At 45.1% G+C, this 17,338-nt stretch overlaps 1 protein-coding gene across 1 annotated transcript; it reads right to left on the reverse strand.

Annotated features, from left to right (window-relative positions):
- Positions 1 to 1,068: 1,068 nt before the first annotated feature.
- SIX6 (SIX homeobox 6) lies at positions 1,069 to 2,839 on the reverse strand. The gene is made up of 2 exons (XM_016198255.2): positions 2,268 to 2,839; positions 1,069 to 1,237 (listed from the first exon to the last, which is right to left on the reverse strand). The coding sequence occupies exons 1-2, from the start codon at positions 2,837 to 2,839 to the stop codon at positions 1,069 to 1,071; spliced, it is 741 nt and encodes a 246-aa protein (XP_016053741.2).
- Positions 2,840 to 17,338: the final 14,499 nt, after the last annotated feature.

Consider the following 17,338-nt stretch of genomic DNA (forward strand, 5'->3'; position numbering starts at 1 on the left):
AATTTTAATTAATCCTAAATGTAGTATATGCTCACTCTAGCATGATCCTGGGTACCTGCTGCTTTTGCATGGGAGGGGGCCTCAAAGGAGATGGAAAGTCTTTCCTCATTGCAGAGGCTATTTCAGAATAGTCTGACATTTTTATAAAATAGGATTCACTACTAAATCCTAGAACTTAGCTTTCTAAATTGTTCTTGAAAGCCGTTGACACTTAATAAAAGTGTTTCAGGTGGATAAGCCATAGCTACCTTTGCTGAGGATGTGGAGAGTTGACTTATGGGGATGATCACATTGCCAATTTGTAGGTTTAAGTATATCATACACATGTACATACATACATATATACATACATGCATACACTCAATTTGACTTGGAAGGTGGTTATGGACTTACCATAAAATATACCAGGAGACATCAGAAAAGGCAAAAGATGCCATTTGTGCTAGAGTTTTTGCCTTCCTGGTGTAAAGAAGGATTTTTTGGGTAGGAATCTGAGAGTAGTTCCCTCAATTAGGAAAGGTTGATTCACCAGATTTTTATTGTTTGACTTCACACAGAACCCCTCGGCTCCACCCTGCGCCTTTAGAAACAGTAAGTTTCCAAGATACAGAGAAACCTACCACAGCAGTCTCTTAAATAAGTAAATAAACAGCATATATATGTTTTTTAAAAAAAAACTTTAAAGCAAAAGTTATACATATAGAACAGCGTCCTTTCGACATGAAATACCCACAGGAGATTCAGGGCAGGCACTCAGCGTGCAGTTCGGTTCCCGAGGCATCTTTGCAGCACTATCCTTGGGAAAAAGCAAAGCAAAGAGAACGTAGCGCTGTGTCGGGCCTCACTGTGGGCCCTTGTAATAGAGGCTGGAGGATGCAAGTGGAGCTGGCAGGCCATGAGGCAGACATGGCAACCTGAGCTCGCAGGCCTCTCATTCGGAGTCCCTGGCCACCTGGCTTCGAAAGCACTGGGTTTGTTTGGTCGGTCTCTCCTCTTCCCTCCCTCCTTCATTTTGTTTGTGTCTTTTTATACACTGGATTCTGTTTCTGAGCCTGTTGTGTGGGCAGCTCAGATGTCACACTCACTGTCGCTTGACGTGATGGAGATGGCTGAAGTGGCTGCCTTGCTGGATAGACTGGCGGCTGGGCTGGCTGTGGCTCCCTGCACCTCGGTGGTGCCCTCTTCCTCTGCTCTTAGCACCCGCCCGGAGCCCTGAGACAGGACTTGCTGCTGGAGTCTACGGGGAAGGAAAGGAACACTCGAAACATACTTCCTGCTGCCCCCTGGTCCGCATCCCTTAAGCCCAGCGGGCAACCGCTCTCCCTCAGACCATCGCTGTTACAGCGAGTAAGGTGAGGCAACAAGGGGTCTGGCAGGGGTCCTCAGCCGCCTCTGTCACAGCCCTGCAGTTTCCCCACCCTTCTTCAGAGTCCTTTCTGGGCTCCTAGTCTCCCCAGTCTTTGGGATGCTGGGCTCGCAGGATCATTCCCAGTTGTTAGCCCCCTTTGGGAGATTTACAGTCCTATCAGGATAAATGAAGTGTGGGTGAAAAGGTCAGTGTAGGCTCTGGGACCGGGATCCCCTTCCCAGGGTGGGTTTGTGCCTCCAAGGCCTGGTGGGCCCAAAGCTAAGGGCAAAAAGGGCTGCCTGGGTGTTGCCAGGAGTATTCGGGCCTGGGGGAAGAGGCTGGGTTTTTGAGTAAAATGTTTGACTAATTGAGATCCACACACTGGAAAATAAAAAGCCATAGCCGACTAACTTGCCGTTTGAGACCGGACTGCCCATGCATGGGAAGAGAAGAACTCCACTTCCACTTCTTAGAAACAGAGGTTCATCGAAAACTGTTTTGATAGCGTCAGAGAAGGATGGATCTGGGCTTTAAAAATGCCAAAAAACTCCCACATTGCCAATAAGCCAGGCTTCACTTAATAGTAAGAGCCTGGGCCAAGGCTAACAAGAATTAGCTTTGGGCCTTGAGGTCCCTCATTGTTCCTGGGATTTCAATTTGATTTCTTTCCCGTTCCCAATGAGCCTTGCTTTGGTGACTGGAACCAGCCGCTGGGTCGATCCCCAGGCCCTCAGAGCGAGGGTGGAGCACCCAGAGCCGGGGAGGCACTGCCCGGATCCCAGAGCACCCGCTCACAACCCGGGAGCGCGCTCCCCGCTCACTGCAGAGTCCCGGTCGGCGGGCCCGAGGCGAGGCGCCCGGGGTGCCCTCGCCCGCCCCGCCCGGGTGAGCGCAGGGAGAGGAGGCCCTCGGTACTGACCTGTTCTTGGCAGCAGCTGCCCGGTCCCTTTGTCGGCGGTTTTTGAACCAGTTGCCCACCTGCGTAGGGGTCAGTCCCGTGGCCTGGGCGAGCTCGCGCTTTTTGCTGGGGTTGGGGTACGGGTCCTGCAGGTACCACTCGCGTAGCAGGTGCCGCGTTCGCTCCTTGAAGCAGTGCGTCTTCTGTTCGCCGTCCCAAATGGTGCGCGGCAGTGGGAACTTCTTCCTCACGCGGTACTTGTCCACCGGCCCCAGCGGCCGTCCACGCACCTTCTCGGCCTCCTGGTAATGGGCTTCGAGCCACAGCGCCTGCAGCTTGGCGTGCGACTCCTTGGTGAACTTGTGGTTTTCCAGGATGTGGTAGAGCTCGCGGTAGTTGCCGCCGTGGAAGGCCACGATGGCTCGCGCTCGCAGCACCGACTCATTCTTGTTGAGCGCCTCGCAGGCCGCAGGGGCCACGGGCAGCGACCAGAGGAAGCGGCCCAGGCGCTCCACGTCGCCGCTCTCCTCCAGGGTCTCGCATACCCCCGCCACTTGCTGGGGGCTGAAATTCAAGATGGGCAGCTGGAACATCGAGGCAGCGGCGGCGGCGGCGGGAGCGCTGAGCCGGGAGCGGGACGCGCAGCAGATGCCCCCCGGCCCGGCTGGGCGCGCCAGGCTCTCCTGGGGGGACCGGCTCTGGGCAGCCCGACCGACCGCTGGGGCGGCGGCGGCGGGGCAACTGCAGGAGGCAGGCGAGCCGGGGGGTTGGAGGAGGTGCCGGCCCCGAGGCTCAGGTTCGGCTTCGCGCGGTCCGGGCAGCAGGCGGGCGAGCTGGCTTGTCTACTGGGGTGGGCGGATTGGCAGCGCGGGCGCCATGGAGACCCCCTGTCAGTCACCGGCCCGCTCTGCCAATCAAGACCGCAACCCGGGCGTCTGGGCCATTTCAGCACCTCCCCGCTCTCGACAGCGCCCGCCGCTCGCTCGCCGACTTCTCCGCAGTATTTTGCAGAACCCGGCGGAGGAAAACACTTGGCGAGTGGCTGGGCGAAAAAGAGAGGCGAGAGCAGCAACGTTTCAGCCCCCTCCCTCTCTCGCCTTGTTCCTCTGCTCTCCCCCTTTTCCCCCAAAGAGGCAGTGACGCTGCAGGAATCCACTTTGGGGCACTGCTTTGCCTGGGTCAAGAGGTCTCCAGAGGACAAAGAGGACTGGCCAAATCGAAATCCTCCAAGAATTCGTCAGGTTTAGTCGTAACCTAAAGGCAAACAGTGCGGGGGAACGCACTTACGGGGAGGGAGGGAAACTGGATCACCCCATTTCTTCCCAGCACCCATCCCCGCATACCTTTCCTCCTTTCCAGCTTCCAAAGCAGCCCAATGGGAAGTGAATTTGAAGCAGAAGGAACCGACCCGACCGGGAATCTGTAGAAGAGGTCAGTTTGGACTCTGTACCCCACCACCACCTTCAAAAGCCTCCTGAAATCACTCAGAGCTAGGTGCTGACGAGGAAGTCAAACACTCCCAAGAAAAGGGGCATCGCACCCCCCAAAAGTTTGTACCTTTCAGCCTCCGCCCCCTCCCCAGTTTAATGGACTTGAACAAACGTGCAGCATAGCCACATCTAAAGTGAGAAGTCATTGGCAGGTCAGGGCAGCAACTTAAAAGCTTATTTCAAAGATCTTTTTAAAAATATCGATTTGCTCTTTTTCTTGCAGGTTAATTTTCCCCTACCCTGTGTTAGGACATTTCTCTTAAGCTGGGGATAGAAACTCTAACCTTGGCCTTTTAACCCAAAAGTAATTCAGAAGAAGTAAGACAGAGAGGGGGCAGGCAGGGGGGACCACAGCAATGGTTTTGAGGGGTGTGCGGAAAGCACTAAGCCCTAGAGCACTGACCCCTCCTGCCGAGGAGGGCCTTCTTGGTGGCTCTGCCTCTGGGCCAGCAGATTGAATTGGTAACTTTTATTGATTCCCAATTGACAATCACATCATACGGCTTTCTGAGGCCTAGGTCAAAAGAAACCACGATCTCACAGGGGTTGTTTAGTTTGAAGAAAATAATTGGGAGGGAAGTCCAAGGAAAACCATCTTTGGAAAGCCCATCCCTAGAAAGGAATCAGATAGGAATGTTCTCCTGGAACTGAACTGGGCCCCGGCTGCCTTTTCTTTAGTATCAAGTACAATTTGTATGCGGCCTGTACCGCGGGGCTAATCAGAAGGCGGATAGATAGCGCGGATGGTTGGAGGTGTCGGGTCAGATCACGCCACGCCTGAGTGCAGGGCAAAGCTCGTTCTGACGGAAAACCCTGATATAATTTTCACAGATCTTCACAGTTCACTCGAAAAATGTAGCAGAGGGGAAGGAAAAAGCCCTGCAACCATTTACATCGTTTCTGTGAGATTGCCAGCCGCCTCAACGGAGAGGCTTTCTTTTCTAAGAGCTCATTTTCTTGAAATGCGACAGGGCAGGGGCAAAATAAAGAGGGAGTTGAAGATAATGACAGAGCACAAACCTTCTCTAGCTTGGGGTGACTTCGAATCCGGAGGGAGGACAACTTCTAGTGAGAAGCACCGCACGCAAGGGCGCACCATTCGCCGTGTAGGAAACCCGACGGCCTTGGCCGGGCCGGGCGAGCGGGACCTCCGGAGGGCGGCGTTCCGCGCTTGTGGGCTAGGAAGGAAACCAGACCGTGCTCCAGTCTGCAGAGGTTTCCTAATTCCTCCCCTCCTGGGGTGCCTCCCCTGCCCACTTTCCCGGCAGCAGCGCTCCCCGTCCGTGCGCGCAGAGGCGCCGCGGGTCTCACTGCCCGCGAGCCCAGAGCCGCTGCCGCAGGAGGCGAGAAGTCGGAGGTGCTCCAGGGGACCGCGCCTTCTGCGCCCCTTTTCTGGACAGTTTTGAAAGCAGCGAATTCGGGGGAAACTGGTTTCTTACCCTTAGTCTTTCTGAGCGAGTGGTGTTCATTTTCCGGGTCTGGGTGCCCTATCCAGGAAATGGGCATATTTATCCCATTTCTGGGCCAATAGTTATGCAAATATTAAATGAGAGGGCGCTTTGAATTTGCTTGTCTGGGGCTCTCGGACGACCGCGGCGCAAACCAGGGACTGGCTGCGCTGGAGCCACTGGCAACCGGCGCAGGCTGCGCCCGAGTCCCACCAGACGCGGTGTCTGGGTGCCGGGTGACTGGGGTCTAAGAAGCGTCTAGGGGCCCCGGTCGGCTGCCAGGAAATCCTATCTTCGCCATCGCAGGAGGACTTGGTTTAATTTTGTTAACTCAAAGGAAATAAACTGCCCCCGCACTCGGGCGTGGGGGTGGGGGGAAGACAAACGGAAGAAATATATGATCTCCCATCCCTGGAAATGAGACAGGCTCTGCTGGGTTCCCTAGGAACCACCTTACCGTGCAGAAGGCAGGGACTCGCGCCTCACCCTTAAAGCGCGTCTCTCGGGTTTACCAGGTGAAAACTGGACCTTCGGGTTGACTTTTCTTAATGTTACGGAAGGACAGATTTTTACCAACTTCGGAACTTTGCTCCTTACTACTACCCACCCCCTCACCAAAACACACTGGATTTTTTCTTTTGCGCTTGACCAGGAAACCTAGAAAGCGCGGCGGCAGCTCCTTGGACTCAGGCCTCTCTGTGCAGCTTTGCTACTTGCTGCTGTTGGTTTGCAGCGAGTAGATTTGGGAGGCCTTGGGCCAATGCTCCATTCTCACTGGGAATCCACAGACGTCTGTTCTGCTTTCTGCAGACTCAGAGTTTTACTGTATGGGAAAAATATGAAGGAAAAAAAACACAAACCATGTAGAAGACATTGCCCCTCGGGGCAAATTCTATGTCTAACTGTTAAGTATGGAGGCAGCGGGGCAAAATGCCTCCTGAGTTGTGAGGGTCATACTGGAAATCTTCAGAGTTCAGTCTGGGGCTCCTTGCACGCTTCCATTTGCCCCTCTTGACTTTCCTCCCTGGAGCGGAGGGACACCTGGAGTCCTGGTTGTACTCTGCTGAACAGGGCACTGCGTAGAGGTCAACACTTACCACTAGGTTCCAATCTCTTGTCTTGTTTGGTCTTGTCTCTTGTCTCATCTTTTATTTGACTCTTCCTAAGTTAAAGGCCTGTGATAGAAATGTTGTCTTTGTTTTATTTCCTACACAATTTTATAGTCAGGGATTTTAAGAATGTAGTAATTGAATGTATCTGAATTCCTTGATAAAGACATTTGTGCTGCCTGTGAGAGTCAGTCACAGACTAGAAGACAATGAGGCCCCAGCCTTTTGTGTATGTCCCATTTTGATTTGGGGGGGGAGGAGAAATCTTGATACTCCCTCCCCCCCTCCTCAAAGCTGTATGTTGCCAGCAGGTGAGAATAATAATAAAAAAGAAGTCTAGAAAAGTAAAATAACTGTCTTTAGAATTACAGTATTAAAATTTCACACTCCCAAGCATTTACTAATGAATTTAGGTTTCTGATTTTTCAGATAATATCATATGCATAAATATAGGTAAATTTGTTTATGTATTTGATGGTCTAGATCTTCAGATTATGGAATTAATTCAATATCCTCGTTTTAAAGTACTAACTATCCTAATAAGCCCCCAAGGTAGACTGCCCTATTTCATGCATTCTTCCCCTGCCAGTATGCACCTTGTAACAAAGAAGAGAGATGCCTCTTTATTGTGTATTTCTGAGAACAAACACCATTGGGGAATGTTTTAGATTGGCGCTGTAACTGACAAAAAAAGTGTTACTATTAAAATATTCATCTAATTTTAAAAGATTAGGATATTTTTGTTGTTATTTGCAAAATTATTCACCAGCTATTTTTAGAATGATGCAAAATTGCTTATGTTAAGTGGAGGAAATTTTTTATGTTTAAATGTGGGAAAACATACCATTTGAAAGTAACAATTAGCACTAGTGTTTAAAAAAATGTTAGGCTGACTATGCAACTCTGTTTTCACCTCTTGTTTGTGATTATTTCTAGACATTTGGATGAGAATTTGTATTTAAGCCAAAGAGTGTACTGCAAGTCATACTCTTTGTTTGAACTATGGTCTTCAGTTCACTTTTCTCCCTCTCTTCTGCTTTTGTGGGATAAGCCTAAATCTTCACAGGCTTGTATGTGTCAATCAGTTGCTTCTTGTGTGAAGGATTAATATTTAAAAATGTAACCAGTGTGTCACTTATAAACATTTTATTACCAGTAATGAAATATTACTTAAGTGACTGAAAGAATGATTAATTCATAGTTCTCTGCTTGAACTTTTTTCCCCCTACCAGCAGGTTATTTTTTTACTATTTTCAAAGCCAAGATCAAAGTATCTTTCTAAAATACACATAGAAACCTTAAAACTCAATGAAGTGAAAAATGTGAGTTTGTTTATGTCCTCTGGGGTGAGCCAAACATTATCACATTAAATTATATGTGTGTCATATATATGTATTAATTATGTGTGTTATATGTGTAGCAAATAATAATTCCCTTCCAAGTACTGTAAAATCGAATAGAGGCATTAGCCTCCAATAAATACCTTAAATTCTGAGTTGATTGATTTGGTTAGCAGAAACTACTTTTAAAAAAAATTGCATTATAAAAAATTACATTTACATGGCATCTTACCCTTCAAAGCAGCAAATATCACCAGAGGGCAATTTTACTCCTCCCTTCCAAGGGACATTTGACAATGCCCAAAGATATTTTTGGTTGTCACAACCATCATCTAATAGGTGGAGGCCAAAGCTGCTGCTAAACATTTTACAGTGAACAGGATAGACCCCACAACAAAACATTAATAGCTCCACTGTTAAGACCCTGCTTCAGAGGATTCCAAATAATCAACAAGGCACAGGCTTTACTTACACTTGCTAAAATGCTGTTTATTCTGGAGTTGAAGCGCTTTCAAAGGCATCAGTCCCCTTTTAATTTCACCTTAGGCCTAGGCCACACCAATAAAATTTGTTCCTAAGAACCCACTATAACTTTGTTTCTTAAAATTTACTGTAAATGATACTCATAGTGACTGAAGACTTAAAAATTTTAAAACATCTTTGGTAAAAGTGTTTCTATCATGTTGCAATCTATGTTTTTTGAGTATTTGCTGAGATAGACAACAATGATTGAAGATTATTGGTCAGGCCCTCTCTGTTTTACAAATGAATAAAATATGAAGACCAAAGAGGTTAAATTGTTACTCATATTATATAGCTAGTTAGTGGCAGAGAGCTTTAAAACACAGATTCAAACATCTGTCCAGTATATACTTTGCTTTCCCTACCCAAGGAAGATGGTATAATTCCACTTGAGTTTGAGGGGAGAGGATTTGAATCACACATGAATATGTGTATGGTCTTATGCTGTTTCCTGCTCTTGTGACTTTTGGAGTTGTGTGCACTGCGGTTATGGATCTCGGAGAGATTTAAACTATTCTGAGTCTTGCCAAGTGGTGTAGCCTTGCATGCCCTAAAATAATTCTTGAATCTCAAATGTGGCTCTGAGACTTCAGTTGTCTTCTTTGGGAGGTGGGAATGTTGACATCTGGGTTTACTGACGACCTTTTCCTGAGTCATCACATTGTATATTAGCAGGAAAATGGAACTAAATCCAGCCTCTTGGGGAGGAGATTGGACTTGAGGTGCTGTAAGGCTTGGTTTAAGTAAAAAAAAAACCACTCACATACAAAACAAAACAAAACAAAACAAAACCCACCTCCAAACTCTTTTGTCAGGTCTTTCAAAAGAATAACAGTGATGCTCACTAGCATTTCTATAATTAACAAGCTGTCAACATTTCTATTACAACTACAGAAGTCTATTACAGACCACAGAATTGTGATAAATGTTTCTTTAGGTCTGAAATGTTAGCCTTCATCTTCTTTTCAGCCTAGGGGCAATTTTTGAAACCAATTTTGTTTCAATCATTTTGGATCAGTTGTGTGGTAATTTTGGAAGTGCAGATGCTCTAGGCCCACCTATTGAAATAAAGATTTTTAAATGGAAACACAGAGAGGAGTCTGTTTAAGCCCCAGTGGGGACCAGCTGCAAAGCTCTGGCAGGGAATTATGTAGACAGACAGTGGGAGTAGATTTAGAAAAAAATGAGGGACAGAGAAATGTGTGCATGTTTCCTTTAACAGCAGATTTTTTTTTCTCAGTTTCTTCAAACTATGGAATTCTGTTTTGTATTTTAACTGTTAATTACTTTCTGTACTATTTCTAGGTTTGGGTGAAATTAATATAAGAGAATTTGTCATTATAGCTATTAAAATTTGGGCTGAACTGATTTTTTTTTACCTTTCATTTAGTTAAATTTCCTTTCTGCCTTTTTCATCTCCTTTCTCCTATCAGTCCTTTTCGTGGACTCTGAGAGTTCTTATTTCCCAATGATCGGCAGTTCTCTGTATTGTCGTTGCTTGTGTTTATTTTCCCCCTTCCTTTTCTGTTTGTTGATTCCATGACTCTTTCCTTTCTGCTTCCCATTCTCCATTGCCAGATATCTCCTCACTAAATGAAGCCTTGTTAGAACTGTGAGGCAGACAAAGACGAACTGAGTGCTCACTCCTGAGAGCAGGTGGGGGGTGGGAGTGTTTATCAAAGAAGAAGGGTAGCCCTGGCTGGTTTGCTCAGTGGGTAGGGTGTTGGCCTGGGACTGAAGGGTCCAGGGTTTGATTCCAGCCAGGGGCAGTACCTTGGTTGCAGGCTCAATCCCCAGCTCTGGTCCTGCATGAGTAGGGCAAGGGGGCAACCTATCGATGTGTCTCACATGGATGTTTCTATCTCTCTCTCCCCCTCCCACTCTCTCTGAAAAGCAATGGAAAAATATCCTTGCATGAGGATTAAAAAGAAAGAAGTATAACATCTCTATAATCATGTTTTAGGGCAGTGATGCTACTCAAACTAAACTTGATAGAAGCAGATAAAATAGTAAAAATAGCAAGGACTCTGAATAATTTGAATTTAAATAATTGCACTAACCACGTGATTTTAGGCCCCAATTTCCTTATTGGATATACTTATACAGAGTAGTTGTGGAGATTAAATGAGATTATGAATGACTGTTCCTTGCATAGTGTCTGGCTCATAGTAAATTCTCAACAAATGTTTGTTCCACTCTTGTGGAAAACCATCCACTTCATCTATTAGTTCAACCCTTTATATGAATGATGTCTCACTTTCTTTTTCTTTTTCTTTTTTCACTTTCCATCTTTCCTTTGGTCTCATAATCTTTGGTGTTCTGCTTAGGTCTCCAGAAACTTTCCAAGTAATGGGTTCTTTTGAGGTTGGACTTCCTGTTCTGTGAACCACTGATTTTACAATGAGTTAGCCTAAAGAAGTCATTAGATAGTTTACTTGAAATTCCCCAAATGTTCACTCTATTAGTTTCTTGTGGCTGCTGTAACAAATTGCACAAACTGGGTGGTTTAAAACAACAGAAATTTCTTCTCTGACAGTTCTGGAGGCCACAACACTGAATTGAAGTACCGTGCTTCTTCTAGAGGCTCCAGGGGGAAATCAGCTTCTTTCTTCCAGGTTCTGGTGGCTGTGGGCATTTCTCAATTTGTGGTGCATCTCTCCAATCCCTGCTGCCTTCACTCTCCTCCCTTCTCCTAAACTGTCCTCTCCTTTCCACCCCTCCCACCCTTCCCTTGCTCTTGTTCTCTCTCTGTGTGTGAAAACTCTAATTTTATAAATACATATAATTGCATTTAGGATCTACCTATACACTCCAGGATAAGCTCCTCCTCTAAACTTAATCACATCTTTTTCCATATAAGGTGACATTCACAGATTCTAAGGGTTAGGAAGTAAATATATGTTTCAGGGGCTTTTTTCCAGCCTACTACACTCATTTATATGAAAAATGTACTAGTCTTGAATGTTTCTTGGAAGTAAATTGAAAGAATAGAGCATTATAAGTGGTCAATCTACGAGAAAGAAAATAATCCTGTTGGCTTTGTTTTTATAAATTATAGGCTTTTCACCTCAACATTATTCAGTGTCAAGATTGGCAAGATCCCAAAGGAGAATTTCCATTAATTTCTTCATTTTCACATTGAGCTTTGCTTTTAAAGCTTGCCTTTAGACATTAACAGAAATGAACAACTAAAGTAGTCAATTTATCTCATAGGATAATATAAAAGACAAGATTCCAGACCTCTCTGCACGTGTTTAGTTAGAGTGAAAACATATTACTGTATCATATCAAAGTACAATTCACAGATATAAAAAGAAATTTACAGTTCATTTGTATATTTCTTTTAAAAATACATATATATTTTTATTGGTTTCAGAGAGAGGAAGGGAGAAACCGCTGAGCCACACCGGCTGGGCAAGAGAAAAATAGAAACATCAGTGATGAGAGAGACATTAATCAGCTGCCTCCTGCACGCCCCCTGCTGGGGATTGAGCCCACAAGTTTGACTTGTGCCCTGATTGGGACTCGAACCTCGATCTCCTGGGTCCTAGATCAATGCTCAACCTCCAGGCCACGCCGGCCGGGTTATTTCTTTATTTCACTGAATTGAAATAATAATTTGGAAGTTCTGTGATATTTACCTATCAATGTTTATCTTCCTTTTCCATGCTCTCTTAATTGTTACATATGACTCTACTATTGTTTATAAACAAGACACAGTATTTCCTCCATCAAGGTGCACTGTTTTTCCCACTCTGACACTGCTCTCTTTCTTCTCCTCATGCCAATAGGATCAGACTTTTGAGTATTTTCACTTCCCTACTTTCCTCCCTCTCCTGTTACCCCAATTCCAAAGTTTTCTGAAATGGTAGAGTACCTAGAGTTTTCCCTGGAGTCTGTCCCTCTGTTTCAAGAATACTTATTTAAAAGTATGTCAAACAGTTCTGGACAGTCTTATTATAGAAACACATATAGACACACACACACACACACACACACACTCATTCCTCTCCATTCTTCCTCCTGCTCTGGTTTACTTGTTGATATTTAGATTCTTTTCTCATGTATTCTCCTCATCTGGAGTGCTAGGCCCCCCCACTGCTCCTACTGGAAATACTTTTTTGCTTTCTTTTGTTTTCCTTATAAAAGCAATACATGCTCATTACAATAAATATCCATATACTAAGGTTATATGGAGTCATAGGTGAAAGTGTTTTATTTTATAATGCCATTATTCCAGAGATAATCATTATTGCTTGGTGCATATCATTGTAGACATTTTCCTACACATACAGACACACATTTTTTTCCTTTTCACATACATACTGTCCTATTATTCATACTATTTTATAGCCTTTATCTCGATAACATTTTGTGAACATTTTCCTGCTAACAAATACACATTATTTTGAATGGCTGCATTGTATCCCACAGCATACATACCATAACTTATTTAACAAGTTTCTATTGACAAGTTTGTTTAAATTGATTCTAGTGTTTCACCATTAGAAACAATGAAGCAATGAATATCTTTATGCATTGTCCAGTCTTTTTCCTTCAAGTTCTTGGAAGTAAAATAAATGGGTTAAAAGTTTACACATTTAAAAAATTGATGCATATTTCCAAATTGTCATTTAAAAGAATTTTTACCCATTTTTATATCTTTCCATACTATACAAGAATGCCATTATCCCCTCACCTTGGCCATTATTCCTCTTTTAAATCTTTGCCAGCTTGACAGGTGAAAATGGTTTCTAATTTTTAAAATAGGCATTTTTAAAATTAATAATAAGGTTATGCATTTACACATATTTATTGGTGACTTATATTTCTTATTTTGAGAATTTCCTAATTATATCCCTTGATTGGGATGTTTGGTTTTTTTATTCAGTTTTGTCAAATGTTTTTTTTGCCACCACTGAAAGTCCAGTGGGAATTTTCATGGACTTGTGTTGGTTTGCAAACTGGCCTCATATGTGAAGCACAGGAAGAGACCAAATAAAGAGGCAGACCACTCCAGGTTGGTAGGTGGCAGATTTAATAAGCAAGGTAACTTACACAGTTTGTCTTGGGGGACCAAGGTGAGTAGATCTCCATACCTGCCCGCCAAATCTTACAAGTTTATACATATAGAGGTTTTAACTGGGCTCAGTCATATATTGAGTCCAGATGGCCTCCACAACATCTTACTCTTTCGAGGCTACATCCTGGAAAATGACTCCCATTATGGAAATGGTAGGCAGAGCATACTGTCCAAGGACAGGGCGGGTGGTGAGGAGCCTCTGATTGCTGGGGTCCAGCTTGTGGGTCAACTGGCAGTCATATCCTCTTGAGGACCTCCAACACTCCACCCCTCATGAGTGGGTCTTAAAATCTTACACAAGCCCTCTTGTCACAATGTGACCTAAGCGGTCAGCAAAGGGGTTTCACTAGCAAGGAGTTGGCTTGTTTGGCAGGTATCTGGCCATCCTGGTGGGACATCCTACTGCAAATTCCAGTAGATGTCACTTTTCCCAGGTGTGATGGGGCTTTAGTGTTCTCAGCAGCATAGCACATTGATCCACGGTGAGAGTCAGGGCAATGGCTGTTTCCTGCAATTGCCATATCTTTACAATACTGGGTGTGTTGGCAGGGGTCCCCAGTCTGGCATATGGGGCAAAAGACCCTACTGGTTTATTATTGAAATGTATTAGCCTGGGACAGTACTTTATTTCAGCCGGCCATGGTGGTTTTACCTGTTAGTAATATAATCTGCTGCTTTAATAGTCTGTTTTTTCTTTCTACCAACCCTCCTGCTTGTGGATTATAGGGGAGATGGGACCTCCATTCAATGCCATGTTCTTTTGCTCAGTCTTACATATTATGACCTTTGAAATGTGACTCCCAATCACAGTTTATTTGATGATGGTATCTGTATATGGTACTCACCTTCTCTAAACCCCTAATAGTAGCAACTTGGTTGGTGCAGCGACAGGGAAAAGCTTGGGTTAGGCCAGATGCAGTGTCCACACAAACCAAGGCATATGTAGAACCCTCACTCAAAGGGAGGGTGCCAATATAATCAATATTTCTTACAGATTGGGAACTCTGGTGGATGGCCTCAGACTCCTTTGTTAATTGCCTCAGACATTGTTTAAAACACATAGGACATGCTGTTACTGCATTAATCAAGTCATTGCATTTTAAGAGCAATCCAGCATCCTTGGCAATACACCATCCCACTTGGGTGCTATGGTAGCCACTCTTTCTATGTATTTAGCCTGCTTGCTGTATCTACTGAAGAGTCAGTAGAGGTAGGGCTCATACCTGAGGTAGGGCATCATCTTCCTGATTGCCAGAGGGTGTCAGCACTTTATCAGGATTCAGAAGACAGTGAGGACTGCCTCAGGCTCTTCTGGGTGAACCCAAATGTCTTTCCACAGCATAGGGCCTGGCATTTTGGGGGGATCCCCAGATTCAAGTGGCTCTCCAAAAACATCTCACATACAGGCCACCCTTCCCCACAAAGGTTGATGGCCAACTAGGGATTTTTTCCACTGATGCCACTTTCCCAAGGCCCATTTCTTCAGTCTCCTGGCTGGGTCATCCACTGTCAGTTTACAAACTGGCCCCTGTACCTGGAAAGCAAGGAGAGACCTAAGAAAGGGGCAGATGACTCCAGATTGGTAGGCAGGAGGTTTAATATGTGAGGGAACATAATTATAAGGCTTGTCTTGGGTGGCTGTAAAGTGAGTAGATCTTCACAACTGCCTGCCAAATCTTAAAAGTTATGCAGAGAGGTCTTAACTGGACTCAGTCCTGTATTTAATCCAGATGGCCTCCCAACAACTTACTCGTTCAAGGCTATGTCCTTGAAATGGCTCCCACTGTGGGAATGATAGGCAGAGCATACTTTCTAGGACAGGGGAGGGGCTGAGGAGCCTGTGGTTGCCGGAGTCTAGCTTGTAGCTCAACTGGAGGTCATGTCCTCTTGACCACCTCCTCCAACAACTTGTATTGCATAAATAGTTAACTTGGGATAAATTACATCTTTACAATGCTAAATGTTCCCATTCAGGTACATGGAACGGCTCTCATTTATTCAAATGTCCTTTTATGTTCTTCAATAAAATTTTCTAGTTTCCTCATGTTGGAAAAGCAGACCAGATAACTGAAAAAGCGTCATGATTTGAGGTTATTATTGTAAAGGTCTTAAGTCCTATACAACTCCATAGATTTTGAAGGCATCATTGTATTACAGCATGGCACAAATAATTAACATTTACTATTGTTTAAAATGGATGAGAAAGTTTTTCTATTGAATCCCCCTGAGTTGGTAGATATAGATAATTGGAAGGGAAAGAACAGAAAATGAGGTTAAAACCTAAAGAAATGTGAAAAGTAGGGCTATGATAATTGGCTTTTCTATCCCCCCTCCCCACTCCAGTGAATGTACCCAGGGTGCAGTCTAAGAAATAGTCTTTAAGGAAATTGAATGATTAGCTTGGGAAGGTAAAGGTCACTCAAAGTGGAGTGTTTGGGCTTACTCTGGGCTCAGAAATCATGACAGAGCATTCAACAGTTAGTAATGAACCTGAGGGATTTAATGATATGGTGAAGAATACATATGATTTTTCTGTATATAGAAAGGAAAAGTGTAATTAGAAACTCCAGGAAGAACAAAACCTGTGCAAGAAATGGCTCAAATACGAAACAAACTAGAGCATGGCATGAGTATGATCAATTGATGAAAATTTAATTGACTTTGATACTTGGAAATTTGATGCAAGTAGATTTTCAAATGTTCTATGACATTTCAAATGGAGCATGATATTTCAATGGCGAGATTAGAGGGGAGTATAAAATTTATTGTTTAAAACTCTCCAGTTGATGGAACAGCATCTTTATTGCTTTTCCAGGAGGGATTTTGGAGATGCAAATTAAGAGCATAAATCATCTAAAGACAGCATATTGGACAGAAAATGTTAGTGTGCATTTTATTCGAAACAAATGACTCTCAAAATGTTTGTTGAATGAAAATGTATTTGAAATCTTATGCTAGCTTTTCAAGAACTTTTGAAAAATGCTGAATGCAAATTTGAATTTTGGTGATTGATTCGAGTATTTTTTTACTGTTAAAGTTGATATCAATTTTTTTTTTCTGTTCTCCTAAAGTTTTAAAAAATGGTTATAAGAGGAATGAGTAGTCTTAAAAAAACACTTTCTTAAGGAAAACAGGAGGGTCCCCGACAGGTTCCCCACCCCTTCATTTAGGGTTCCGCTGTGACTCAAGCACCCGCTTGGCACGGAGGAAGGAGGGGAGGGAGGGCCTGCGGGTAGCGCTGGTATCGCGGGACTTGGGTCTCGCTCTTCCGCGCGATCTGCCACCGGAAGCGGGCCTCAGAACCAGGCCTCGTGCAGTTGGTCTCGTGCAGTTGGTGTTGGGGGTCTGCCTTCCCGCCCTCGGCCTTCGACTCTCAGTGGATTCTGGAACCCGGGAAAGGAAGGGCGTGGATGTTCGGGTCCCAGCGGGGCCATTGAGGTGGATAGGAGCCATTGAGGTGGATGGGAGCCATTGAGGCGGATGGGAGCCGTTGAGGTGGATGGGAGCCATTGAGGAGGATGAGAGCCATTGAGGTGGATGGGAGCCATTGAGGTGGATGGGACAGGTTGCTGTGTGTGGCGGTTATTCCCTGGCCGGAGGCTCTGAGGGGGTTGGGGGACGGGCGGGCCCTGTCTCCTGAGAACGTTCGAGAGGCTTCCAGGCGCGCGTGGCCGTGCTGTGCCACAGCGGGACCTGAAGCGGTGGCCGCCCGCGGGTGGGCGGGTGGCGTGCGGGGGCGGCCTCGGTGAAGGGCAGCGAGGGAGGAGGCCGCGAGTGCGCCAGGGTAGCCCTCGAGCGAACTTCCGCCTCAGAGCTCCTCCTGGAATCTGGGGAAGCGCTGAGACGAAGGAAGCCGCCTCGGGCGAATTTTGTAAAGCGACTGGGCTGTCCTGTGAAAACCTCCACTTTTTGGATTCTTGGTCGTAAATTCTTAAGCGCACTGTTCCTGTAGGTTGGTGAAGGACTTTTTTTTTTTTTTTTTTTTTTTTTAAGCGAACTTGCTACTCTTAGTAGGACACACGCCGAGAAAGGGCATATTCAGAGATCTGTATTTTGTAGGGCCTATCCTTTTGAGAATTCCGGGTGTCTGTGGAATATTC

This window comes from Miniopterus natalensis, chromosome 1 (assembly GCF_054644295.1).
Source record: "Miniopterus natalensis isolate mMinNat1 chromosome 1, mMinNat1.hap1, whole genome shotgun sequence".
NCBI classification, from domain to species: Eukaryota; Metazoa; Chordata; class Mammalia; order Chiroptera; family Miniopteridae; genus Miniopterus; species Miniopterus natalensis.

Excerpts from the sequence above, each read along its gene's own strand:
- SIX6 (XM_016198255.2), bottom strand. The coding sequence starts at position 2,839 with ATGTTCCAGCTGCCCATCTTGAATTTCAGCCCCCAGCAAGTGGCGGGG. Across the intron at positions 1,238-2,267 it reads GCAGCTGCTGCCAAGAACAG|ACTCCAGCAGCAAGTCCTGT; the intron begins GTCAGTACCGAG and ends CCTTCCCCGTAG.